Below are 12,890 nucleotides of genomic sequence, written 5' to 3'. Positions count from 1 at the left end.
TGCCACAGAATCCAGTGACTTGCCACATACCTTACTGGAATCACGCTCACCTGAAAGTCTGTTTGACAGTATTGACTCGTAAATCAATTATCTTCAGCAGATCATCTCGAGAACAGGTCAAGAGCTCTGTTCTCTCTGGGTTCAGGTCTAAAGCTGTGATCCTCCCAAACAGTTCCAGTTCCTGCACAATGCTCTCCGTCCTGAAGACAGAAAATAGCATGGGTAACTGGGTATCAAGGATCCTGACTCCAGGAGGAATACTGCACCACTGTGTGCGCACACAATTCCCATCCCCTGCAGAATTCTTTGCTTCCCCACAGAAAAATGACCCTCTGATGGGGAAGCAAAAGGAGACTGCAAGAGCAGTTAGGTGCCCCTCTTTCACAGCAAAGGCGTGGTTTTTTGAGTGCCCAAACCAGGCTGATCTCTTACCTCTGTACAGCTAGTGCCTGTCCTTCCCACTGCCATACTAGAGCCTTCACATTTATTTACTAACAAATAAAATATGCAGAACTTTAAATTCTGTACACAGAATTTAATTTTTTGGCATAGAATTCCCTTAGGAGCAGATCCGATCATGGGTCAAAATCTGTATCCCCAGAAATGCTGCAGTGCCCAGGGAGAAAAGAACAAGTATTTGCTATGTATTCATTATCTACTTCCTCATTTTTCTTATTTCCCCAATTAAAGCCTCACATTGTGGATATTTTGTGCCTAACCAAGGACTGACCAGAACTTTCTTCAGAACCACCTAGGGATACTTAGCCAGAAAGGTAGAAATATGACAATGCAAGGTATTTCCTTACTCAGGGGCTACTCTGCTGTCAATTTTTATATCATACACCATGCTACTAATAGCTCAGACATCAAAATAACAGTTTGAGTGTGCAAAAAGGTTATTTATGCTTGGTGCCTTCCTCATAGTCCTTTAATAAATATTCCAAGCAATAAGAGAGCTCAGAAACCATGGGGGGTAGGGGGAGAGGAGGAGAGTCACAATTCAGATTCATCTTATATTCTTTCCTTAGCATTAAATGATTGTTAGAGGATCTAACCAAGCCCACTCCCCCACCGGTGTCAAAAGATAGCTTTACCTGATATCCCAGAAGCGAATCTTCTTATCAAAATGCCCACTCATCACACACTGCTCTGTGCACACGATATCGTTGCAGCTTGATCCTGCAAATACTGTTTTTATACCTAGAAAAAAGAGGGGATGAGGGAGTCACTAACAGCACAGTCCAATTCCATTGTGCTGTACAAATTGACAGCAGTATTTTAAAGCCATTTAACAGCAAACAAAAATTCAATAGCTGCACTGAAACTAGTACCCTAGGAAGAGTTTGGGACCATAGGGGGGAGGTGAAAGGTGACAGGACAGGTGAGCCTGTCTTAGAAGAAACTGATTGCTGAAGATCCAAAATCCACAACTGTGCACTATTTTTCTGAATAATCTGATTGCCATGCCCAACACGCTATAACTGTACAAGGACGGCTGACTAATTATGAAGTGGTGATAAGTCACAGATGAGCAATATGATACGCTGCCCTTTCCACTCAACCAAGGGTGTAGGACGCCACAGGAAGAAAGGCTGTTTCTGGGCCAAGTTGTACAACAGAAACCAGGAAAAATATTTTAAGAAATGTTTCTGTTATGAAGAACTGAATTCTTAATCCTACCATTTGCATGTCTTGGAGGCAAGAAATTGCAGGTAGGGTTTTCAAAAGGGGATTTAAGACCAGCCCAGGATTGTAAGATCTAACCTGCCTTCAAGCTTCCACAGAAGAATAAAAGCCCACCATACAGTTTGATGGACATGAGGGTCTACAGAATGCAGTTGCCCTCTCAATCAGCAATGCTTTTCACTGTGGCACATGATCTTTTCTTAGGTTCCCATCCAGGTAACAGTCAGGCCTGACCCTGCTTGGTTCGCAATTACCAAGAGCCACATATCAGCAAAACCCAACAGTTTTCTGCTCTTTGGGACACTAAGGGCATGTCAACACTATGCAGACTGACCCTCTGGAGGTCGACCTTCTAGCATCTGGTTTAGTACAGACCCCCAACTCGAATGCTGAGGGCAGCCCAAACAGGCGTTCTGTACTACTCCTCATCCTGAGAGGAGTAAGGGAAGCTAATGGGAGCGTGTGCTCCCATCAGTCTCTCATAGCGTAGACGCTGCGGTGGCTCAGCCTAAGGAAGTCAAATCCTGAGTAGCTGGATGGCGTACTTTAAGCCAACCTACTTGGTCTAGTGTAGATCAGGCCTAAGAGAATGAAACAATGAAGCTGAAGGAAAATTTCAGGTTACATCCACTATAGAGGTGTGTGAAAAACAGAAAGGGCGTGGAAATAAATTCCTTACAAACTTTGCTGCGCAGGTCCCAAAGCTTGAGGGTCCGGTCGTGACTCCCTGACACAATGCGTGCATTATCCAACAAGAACTTGGCTGACAGAACCTTCCCACTGTGGCCTGTGAGTGTGTGCTGGGGAGAGAAGATACACACGGGGTAAATGAGCAGCTTCAGAGGCATTTGCTTCCTGCGCTCATGGCTCTTATCTTGCCATTCAACAGCTTAATGGGGACAAAGTCTTTGATTCAACTCCTCCCATCTTAGTGGCATACAAACTAAAGGCATGGGTCACAAATATCCCCGCCCCCACCCTTCCATTCCGGTTAAACAGAATGTAGCCTTGACTCCCAGTCTGCTTCTCTGAGTCAGCCAGTGCCAAGAGTACTGCAGAGGCAGCATCCTCAGCCTCTGGGTAGGAGATGTAACTAAGAGAGAAAGTAACTCCTTTAGCTAGTTAAGGAGTCGTTCTTTTGGAATCTATGACTCTTTTCTAACACCCCGCATACAGTTAGCTGAAAGACTGGTAACTACAATAGAGTCTTGAAGGAGAGACCGGGGGATGGACTAAAGTACGCTAAGAGTTGGAGTGATGAGGTCTCCAGATTTTAGAAGTGCACTTTCTGCCAAGTACAGGAAAAAGGTTCCAATTTTAACTCTGAAGTCTCAGCTTGAAAGCCTGAAATAGCCAGAGATTCCAGAATTGTTCCCACCAGCAGATTTCTATGACTGCTTCTGTCTAATGTAGCATGAGGGAACAGGTTGCCAGGAACAGGGAAAGTGATCAGAGAAATCCTTGCCAAAAGAAACTGAATTTCTGACTTGCACACTCCTAGGCTGCGTCTAGATTGGCATGATTTTCCAGAAATGCTTTTAATGGAAAAGTTTTCCGTTAAAAGCATTTTCGGAACAGAGCATCTAGATTGGCACGGATGCTTTTCTGCAAGAGCGCTTTTTGCGGAAAAGCGTCCATGCCAATCTAGACGCGCTTTTCCGCAAAAAAGCCCCGATCGCCATTTTCGCGATCAGGGCTTTTTTGCGGAAAACAAATCTGAGCTGTCTACACTGGCCCTTTTGCGCAAAAGGGACTTCTGCCTGAACGGGAGCAGAATAGTATTTCCGCAGGAAGCACTGATTTCTTACAGTAGGAAGTCAGTGCTTTTGCGGATATTCAAGCGGCCAGTGTAGACAGCTGGCAAGTTTTTCCAGAAAAGTGGTTGATTTTCTGGAAAAACTGGCCAGTCTAGACACAGCCCTCCAGAATTACTAGAAGACTTAAAAATGGAAATGAAATGGGAGCAGAGTCTGACAAACTGAAAAATCAACTCCCAAGACAACACGACAAACTCCGGATACCGTAATTTTATGGACAGACAGAATCTTAGAAAATATTTTATTTCAACCCTTGCTGCACTGCCATTAACAGCGAATACTTGTTTATAAATAAATAGCTGGATGCAGAATTTAATATTAATTAAATTCAATTGCTCTCAGTGCACTTGCAAGGAAAGAAATTCATGCACCAAACCCATTCACTGCACTGAATTAATTCAGTGAGCCGTGACTGGACTGACCCAAAGCCAGAAGTCATCGGGGACACTGGAAATTGCATAAAGATTTTGTGAAGGCTCAGGGGAGTTTTGCATGGGGACTCTTTACACCATGTAAAAGATGATTGAGGTTAAGATTGTGTCAGATATTTGCAGCAAAAATCAGGGATAGATCATGGGCAATAAGCAAAAATTCACAGAAGCCCACAACCTGTCCTGACCTTTACTACAAATACCCTGACCCAGGCTAGAGCCTTTGGGTCTTTAAGACTGCTAAGTCTTAACATTTAAATGAGTCAAAGGTTAATACTTCCTGTGTGCAGAGGAAGGAAAGTTCATATATCTGGAGAGGTTTCTGAGAGGCCAGAGTTGAACATTAGGCTATGCTATAAAGGTGCTCTGCTATTAAAAAGGGATAGCCAAATCAACTCATATTTTACAAGAGCGCAAACATCCATCCCACCTCCCAAAAAAGCCACCCCACCACTTTGGCAAGATCTCAAAACAGTGGAATCTGCAATTTTCCAGTGTGTTTCATAAGAAAAAAATATAATACTAGGCAGAAACATCCTATAATATTGTTCGTCTTCTTCAGGAGACTCACCCGTAACCGAGAGTCATCTACAGTCCAGATTCTGCTAGCAAAGTCATTTGAAGCTGCTAAGAGATAAGAGCCCTGCAGAAACAAGAGCAATTTAAGGCAATTTCCTACAGTGATGGAGAAGTAAGCTACTATACCAAGCAAGTATTTCCGGAAAGTCTCAATATTATCAGATAGTCGTTAAAACCAACAATCCACAGAGTTGACTTTTAGCACTATTCTGTTAAGAAAGCCACGGGTGGGGAAATTAAGTTTGGACAAGAAAGATTTTCAATGTTCCCGCCTCCACCCCCATGAGCCACATCCATGGATTCAATGGTTGATAGTGCTGGAAGGGAGAGAGATTTTCTCCATCCCACTTCTATTCATACCCCCTTGCTGCTGCAAAGATGGTGAATGAGGTTCTTTACCAATCTGCCTTTACACAGCTTCTGGTTTTTGGCTCTCCTTCCCCACAAATGGCTCTAGCATCTGCCTCTGCTATTGAGTCCAACTGACCCAAATGTGATGCTGGCTTAATTCTTGTCAATTTCACTCCCACCTCTTGGGTTCTTGACAGAGGTAATAAAAACTAGTAAGTTCTGGTCAGGAAATGGAGAGATGGATTTTTAGGAATGGTGCCTCCTTCCTTTCACTCTAGACAGAAAATATATTTCAAGACACTATACGGCAAAGTTATTTCTCAAGAAAAATCCCAAGACAAGGCTTATGCCCACACAACTGTCTCTCTCACGCACGTGACTCAATGATTCAGAAAAAAAATATCATGGGAACCAGAATGTATCTGTTTTAACTGGCAAGATCTAAAACATGATCAAGACATCTACATTGGAACAAGGTTCTCCAGGCAGATTAGCAGCACTAGCCAGTTCTCTAGTGCAGTGGTCCCCAAACTTTCCCCATCATAACCCCCTCCCCCCACCGCCTTTGCCTAGTCCACACCTCCTTGGGACTTGTGGTATGTGTGGTGGGGGGAGGAGGAAGGTAGGGCAGCTGCGCTCAGGGCGGGGGGGGGGGGGGGGGGGGCGAAACTACTGCTACTTCTCTTACCAGAGCCACCCATGTGCTTCCCCAGGCTCCAGCAGCAGTGCAGAGGAGATTGGTTACTGTAGGTAACCAGAATTTTAGTGTCTAGGTGGATGGGACGGGCGATACAGTCACAGTGAAACTGGGGTCAGAGTGACGCTGCATGGTAGCTGTTCCCCCCCCAAGGGGGCTGGCCTAGGTCCTCCATGCCCACGTGGACATTCCTCTGCACCCTCCAGTAGGGAAAGCCCCACAGTTTTGAGACCCCTGCTCCAATGAACTGGTGAAGACCAACAAATGATTTTTTGGAGCTGTGTCAACAATGCAAAAATGCTAAACTGTAAAGATGGCTTCAAACTTGGCCTCAAGTTCATCCACAGTGAAGTTCAACTTGACAGGATACGAAAGAGGTCTCAGAAAGGAAGTCTGAGATCATGTACCCAGATATGCACCTCCAAAACCCCATACTCCTTTTGACTGGTTCTGTTGGATGCAGATCAGAATTGTGCCTGTGGCGCTCTAGGGAACACAAACGGAATGCATCACAATTTGTCAGCAAACTCTCCCCCAGTCACAACATTACTGGAGTATGATGGGTGAGAAACTGCTGGGAGTTGAAAGGGTGATGGAAGTGTAATCTGTCAGACCTTTTACTATTCATCACAGACCTCAGTGAGACATCTAAACCTGAACACCACCTTGAGAAATGTTTATTACAGAAGCAGATATATGCATCTCCAATAGCTTAAATGAGCACAGAAGGTAGCAATACTTTGGATTAAGACCTAACCCATTAAAAAAATTCCTGATAGCCCAGATGTCTGGATTTTGTTTATCTTCTATAAAGTGAAGTGCAAATGAGAATTTTAGGACTGGTCTATTGGGGGCAGGGTGGGATGGGAAGGAAAGAAAGACACTCAGGAAAGTTGATTCAAAATACTTATTACAATAAAACTCCAACTGTCCAGCATCCAGTGGTCCGGCACTCCTGATAGTCCGGCACCAACTGGAACCCGGAAGTGCTCTAGCCAGCTGGACAACTGGAGCTGCTCTGCCCCCGGCTTCCCCAAGTCAGCCACTGCTGAAACCGACCAGCAGCTGACTTGGGGAAGCTGGGGGCAGAGCAGCTGGGGTGCTGCCAGGTTGGTCCCGCAGCACCGCCCTCTCCCATCCTGCGCAGTTCCCTGCTGATCCCCCACTCCCACCCCAGACCTCTCATAGCCCCCCTTCCGGTACTCCAGCATATCCGATAATCCGGCACCCCCAGATCCTAAAGGTGCCGGATTATCGGAAGTTTACTGTAGTGTGAATTTGAAATGAATACATTAAACCCATGTGGATATTCTTAGGGCTAGTCTACACTGGGAATTTACAATGACATAGCTGTTATTCTAAGGGATGGAAAAAATCAACACCTCAAACACAAAAGCTAGCTTCTGGTGTAGACAGTTCTTCCATTGATTTAGCTACTCCCTCCCGAGGAGGTGGATGAACTAGAGCAGTAGAACCCCTCCTGTTGCTGCAGAGTTGGTCTATGCTGAAACACTGCAGCAGCGTGGCTGTACTGTTTGAAGCGCAGACATACCCCATTTCGTAATACAGTGGCTTTAATTCGTTTAAACTTAATTCACTGAACTGCCTCTTTCTAGACAAACCCTTTGAAATTAGACAACCTATTATTATTTATTTTATTTTTTTTATTATTTATTTATTTATTTTTTTACACACTATATTTTAAAACTTGTTCCGTTCTACAAATATTTTAACTTGCTTTTTTGGGTATGTATTTCAAAGCATATAAATGAAACTGGTAGCCGAGCACAACCTACTGCGATTTTCTCCCCAAACACAGATGATGGGCATTACACAAATACTCACAGAACTGTCAAACTCGATACTTGTAATCCCCGCATTACTGCCAGACAGTGAACCTTTCAGTTCGCACCTATCTGTATGCAGAAAGAAACAGTTAAGCAACAGATTGGAGTGGATATAAACAGGGGAAGGATTTCAAATTCCTTGTTAGTTCTATTTGGCCAACATTAATGAATTAGGACAATTAATACAGCAACACAAAAACTAATCACATAGTGGCACTGGCTTTCAATCAGAGAATCATAGAACTGGAAGAGACCTCAGAAGGTCATCAAGTCCAGCCCCCTGCTCTAGGCAGGACCAATCCCAACTCAATCAACCCGGCCAGGGCTTTGTGAAGCCGAGAATTAAACACCTCTAGGGATGGAGACTCCACTACTTGCATCTGACGAAGTGGGTCTTTGCCCACGAAAGCTTATGCTCCTACACTTCAGTTAGTCTATAAGGTGCCACAGGACTCCTCGTCGCTTTTACTTCCCTAGGTAACCCATTCCAGTGCTTCACCACCCTCCTAGTGAAATAGTTTTTCCTAATATCCAACCTGGACCTCTCCCACCACAACTTGAGACCACTGCTCCTTGTTCTGCCATCTGTCACTACTGAGAACAGCCTCTCTCCATCCTCTTTGGAACCTCCCTTCAGGAAGCTGAAGGCTGCTATCAAATCCCCCCTCACTCTTCGCTTCTGAAGACTAAACAGACCCAAGTCCCTCAGCCTCTCCTCATAAGTCATATGCTCCAGCCCCCTAATCATTTTGGTTGCCCTCCACTGGACCATCTCCAATGAGTCCACATCCTTTTTGTAGTGGGGGGCCCAGAACTGGACACAATACTCCAGATATGGCCTCACCAAAGCCGAATAAAGGGGAATGATGACATCTCTGGATCTGCTGGCAATGCTCCTCTTAATGCAATCTAATATGCCATTAGCCTTCTTGGCTACAAGGGCACACTGTTGACTCATATCTAGCCTCTCATCCACTATAACCCCCAGGTCCTTTTCTGCAGAACTACTACTTAACCGGTTGGTCCCCAGCTTGTATCTATCCTTGGGATTCTTCTGTCCCAAGTGCAGGACTCTACACTTGTCCTTGTTGAACCTCATCAGATTTCTTGTGGCCCAATCCTCCAATTTGTCTAAGTCATTCTGGACCCTATCTCTGCCCTTAAGCGTATCTACCTCTCCCCCCAGCTTAGTGTCATCCGCAAACTTGCTGAGGGTGCAATCCATCCCCTCATCCAGATCATTAATAAAGATATTGAACAAAACCGGTCCTAGAACCGAACCTTGGGGCACTCCGCTAGAAACCGACCGCCATCCTGACATTGAGCCATTGATCACTACCCGCTGGGCCCGGCCTTCTAGCCATCTTTCTATCCATCTTACCGTCCATTTATTCAATCCACAATCCCTTAACTTGCTGGCAAGAATATTGTGGGAGACCGTATCAAAAGCCTTGCTAAAGTCAAGGTATATAACATCCACTGACTTCCCCATGTCCACTGAGCCAGTTACCTCATCATAGAAGCTAATCAGATTGGTCAGGCACGACTTGCCCTTTGTGAATCCATGCTGACTATTCCTAATCACTTTCCTCTCATCCAAGTGCCTCAATATGGATTCCTTAAGGATCCCTTTCATGATTTTTCCAGGAACCGAGGTAAGACTGACCGGCCTATAGTTCCCTGGATCATCCTTCTTCCCTTTTTTTGAAGATGGGCACTACATTTGCCTTTTTCCAGTCATCCGGGATTTTTCCCGATCTCCACAACTTTTCAAAGATAATAGCCAATTTGCTTGAACCTGGCTTTTCTTCTATATTTTCTGAGTAGTATTACAGCTGATCTAACATAACTGCTTCCCATTTATATAGTGTTTGTCTGAAACTGCAAACTAGTACACTCAGCTTAAAAACACCACCGGCAACTCAGTCAAAAACTTTAGGGAAAAAAAATCTATTTTGCATGCACCACCTGTAGGGGTTTCTAAATTTTGTACAAGACACAAAGTATTCTTTATGGCCTATGTCTCTTCATGCAATAGCTCAGAGCAGAAGCTTACCTCCAAAGACTTCCCAGAGTTTAACTCTCCGATCCATGCCTCCTGTTGCTAGTAACCGAGAACCAGGACTGAACTGAACTGCATTTACCTCGCCATCATGTGCGTCCTGGACAAGGGAGAGCAAACAGACAGACAATCACAGTCACCCCCAATGGCATCAGCACAGACTAAACAGAACTGTCAGTCTGTAGTACTATACGAGCTTGCTGAAGTGTAGGACGCATACAACTGTGATCTAGCCCAAATGTGATCCTCTTTCATATGCAGAAGACCCACACTAATATAGGTTTTGCTAATTTTATTGAAACGAATCAGAATATGACAAGAGCTCATCTGGATTATCCAGGTGGTCATCTGGATTATCCAGGTGGTAGAATGTGTAAAGGGAATGATTTCTTTTGCCACCCCAGCAGCAATCACATCTATTATATGACCATTCAAAACTGGTTCACAAGAGTTTGCGCCTGTATTTCCCCATCTATAAAACGAGTAACGTAGAGTTGCCTTGCACAGATGCAGATTCAAAAATGGCCTCCTCATTCCATAAGGCATCCAAGAGGTCTCAGCTTGAAAACTTGAGATCACGCACACCACAAATCAAGACATCCCAAAACCCTAAACTCCTTCATTGGTTCTGTTGGATGACATTCAGTGCCATGCTTCCTTACACTGTAAATAGCAGGCACTGAGCTTATCCTGATTGTCAGCAGCCTCTCCCCCAATCACAGCATTGCTATAGCGTGATGGGACAGAGAGACTGTTGGGAGCTGAAAGGGTAATGGGAGTGTGATTCTCTTGTGCACTCAGACCTTTTACTATTCATCATTGACCTCAGCAAGATGCACATTCACTATGACCACAAAAGAAGGAACATTAAGAGCACGATGGATGCATGCATCTGAGTGAATTTTTGTTTTAGATATCTAGGCTGAGTGTGAAGTCAATACAGATCAAACGGACCTAACTGCCTTGCCAATTCAAGAGTCATCTTCTAGATTTAAAACAGGCATCTCAAACTCAGTTTACCTTAGGGCCAGTGCCAGTCCTCAAATCCTTCTAGTGGGCCAGCAGGCATCGTCCCTCCCCTTCGGCAGGGCTCCAGGGGAACGGGGGTGTCTTTGTGCTTCTCCCCCAACACGTCTCTCAGCTCCTCTTGCTAGCTTGCACACTCCTTTCACTCCCACATTTCTTGGCCCTGCCTACTGTCCCAAGGCAATTAAAAACCCGCTGGGGGCTCCCACCACCACCAGCAGTGCAGCAAGGCAGGAGCGGCTTCCTGCTCTAGCACCATATTGCTGCCGGCAAGTCCCTCTGGCCTGGGGCAGGTGAGTGCAGAGCTGTCCCATCCACAGGTGTAAGCTGTGAAACCATTCATTTTGTGAAACTGACTAGATATCAGTGATGCCAACTCTCCTTATCTGATCACAAGCCTCCTGATAATTTTTTTTTCTTTCCTGGAAAGCTCCAGCCATGTTATTAAGCCATATCTGGGAACTTCACTACCTGATGCCTCATGCACTGTTATCGATTGTTTTCTCTCTGACTTAGGAGATTATGCTTGTTTGTTGGTGCCTGGTATTAGAAGAGAATTTCAGCCCTCTTTCTTTTCAAGGAAGACTTTAGTTCTCATGGGCTGAGGAGAAAAAGCTAGAAAATGTGCCCTGAGTTCAGCCAAAACCTCAAACACCAGATGCCAAATAGAAAGATCCCCAAGTGTATTTTGATCTGTGATTTCAAGAAGCCCTTCTTTTTGAGTTTGAATGTTTGGGGTTGGCAATACAGCACACGCAAGTCCATAGTGTCTCTCCCAGTGTCCTGGAGCCCCGAGACCAGGATCCTACAAGAGACAGAAGACTGAGTCCTCACCCTAACACCCCTAGGTTCTCCTGCTGGGATGCCCCCTTCCTTCCAACACCACCCATGCCTTCACACTGGAATCCTGCCTCTCCCCCACTCCCTGCTATCATCCGCATTCTTGCACTGGGTTCCCCCCGCCCCTACTCGGGGTAGCCAAATGCAAAGCCAACTGGCTCAGGCCTGCTGACTGCAGAAGCACATCATCTTGGGTGGCTCCCTGGCCAGTGTGGTTTGCATCACAGCAAGGCAGCCAGCAAGGCTTCCCAGAATGAGCGGCACCCTCTGCCACCTGGAATCGGCAGGCACTGAGGGCCTGGATGCTGCTGGAGCTGTGTGCCAGGGTGAGTCCCTGCATGCCACCCACTCTTACCTCAGGCTGGCAGCCAGGAGGGCTTGAATAACTTTTTCAAAATATTTCACAGGGTGGACTGGGGAAGTGCTTTGGCTGCAGATGGACCCTGGACCAGGAGTTTGAGACCCCTGATTTAAAACATTACCTAGAGCAGTTTAAACAAGCAGCGCCACAGTATCTGAGATAGCATCTGCTACTCAAAGGTCACATTCTCCTCCTCTTAGAGAGGAAGAGCCTGATCTCGTCGTTCCTGCTGGAGATACTTACAAAGACGTACACTGCAGTATTGGGAACTCTCACTTCTTTACTGGAACCTGGCTGTGCATCCATATTATCCTGGGGAGCAGGAAATGAGGACAGAGAGCGCCTCCTGCCATGGGTCACCAAGAAAAATACGTTACATAGAAGAGTGGACACAGTTCCACCCAAAGTAGCGCACAGAGACCTGGATGAGCCCGACTACCACTGTGGGGCGGATGAGAGAAGGGTCCAAAATCCTTCCTTTGTTTCTTTCCCCCTCCTTGCGAGACTGGTTTTATCAAATTGCATTGTATTCTTTCACGTGGCATTAATTCATGACTGCACTTACTGATTTCTTATCTAACTTAACCACAGTTTGTGTGTAACAATATCAAATTCAGCCAGCCCAATGGCTGTGCAGCCATCTTTTCTTATACTAAGGAGTCAGTCTAAACATCACGATGATTTCAGAGGGACAGACTGCAACCCCAACGCTGTGTCTAGTTCAGACTGCACTACTGTGGCTATGAGAAGATCCCAGTCAATGGGGAACACTGTTTGAAAACCCAGACCCCAACATGGTCTTAAAGAAAAACCTTCCACCTAATGCAAGACTCCAGAGTCATTAGAGAAAAGATCCCAACTAAAGTGCTGTGGTCAGCTCTTCATATTAGAAAAACAAATTTTCCACATATTGCTCCTCTCAGAAGACCTGCCTGAGTCTAACTGGACAGTTTATAGCCAGTGTTATGAGCATCTGAACCCTAATCAGGGTAGTGAAACTGAGTTTCACGTTACTTCAGTGTTACATTCACATGCTGAACTAAGAGTGGGTATTGTTTTCACCTGGCAGCATCAGAAGAGTGATGTCCCAAAAGGGAAGACTCAGACAGACTGGAGGGAAAGGTCAGAGGTCAGCACACGGCAAGATGGAAGAAACAGGAAGTTGAGAACAAAAAGAAAAAAAGCAGAAACTA

General features: G+C 45.4%; 1 protein-coding gene and 2 non-coding genes across 5 annotated transcripts in view; all 3 read right to left on the bottom strand.

Annotated features, from left to right (window-relative positions):
* Positions 1–12,890, bottom strand: part of ATG16L1 (autophagy related 16 like 1) — a 28,109-nt gene that overhangs the window by 4,012 nt on the left and 11,207 nt on the right. For 2 of the 3 annotated variants that reach the window (XM_075937414.1, XM_075937413.1), the window contains 7 exons: positions 11,941–12,043; positions 9,465–9,570; positions 7,407–7,477; positions 4,506–4,577; positions 2,366–2,486; positions 1,095–1,200; positions 51–200 (listed from right to left, as the gene is read on the bottom strand). In XM_075937414.1, the coding sequence (XP_075793529.1) occupies positions 51–200; positions 1,095–1,200; positions 2,366–2,486; positions 4,506–4,577; positions 7,407–7,477; positions 9,465–9,570; positions 11,941–12,043 (729 nt within the window). Of the gene's footprint in view, positions 1–50; positions 201–1,094; positions 1,201–2,365; positions 2,487–4,505; positions 4,578–7,406; positions 7,478–9,464; positions 9,571–11,940; positions 12,044–12,759; positions 12,808–12,890 lie in introns of all 3 variants that reach the window. The other variant, XM_075937412.1, reaches the window with a different exon arrangement.
* LOC112547095 (small Cajal body-specific RNA 6) lies at positions 5,938–6,197 on the bottom strand. Its single transcript, XR_003090846.2, has one exon.
* LOC112547096 (small Cajal body-specific RNA 6) lies at positions 10,023–10,295 on the bottom strand. The gene has a single exon (XR_003090847.1).

Source organism: Pelodiscus sinensis, chromosome 10 (assembly GCF_049634645.1).
Source record: "Pelodiscus sinensis isolate JC-2024 chromosome 10, ASM4963464v1, whole genome shotgun sequence".
Taxonomy (NCBI): domain Eukaryota; kingdom Metazoa; phylum Chordata; order Testudines; family Trionychidae; genus Pelodiscus; species Pelodiscus sinensis.
The sequence above is the reverse complement of the archived record's forward strand: the minus strand, read 5'-3'. Positions and strand labels throughout refer to the sequence as shown.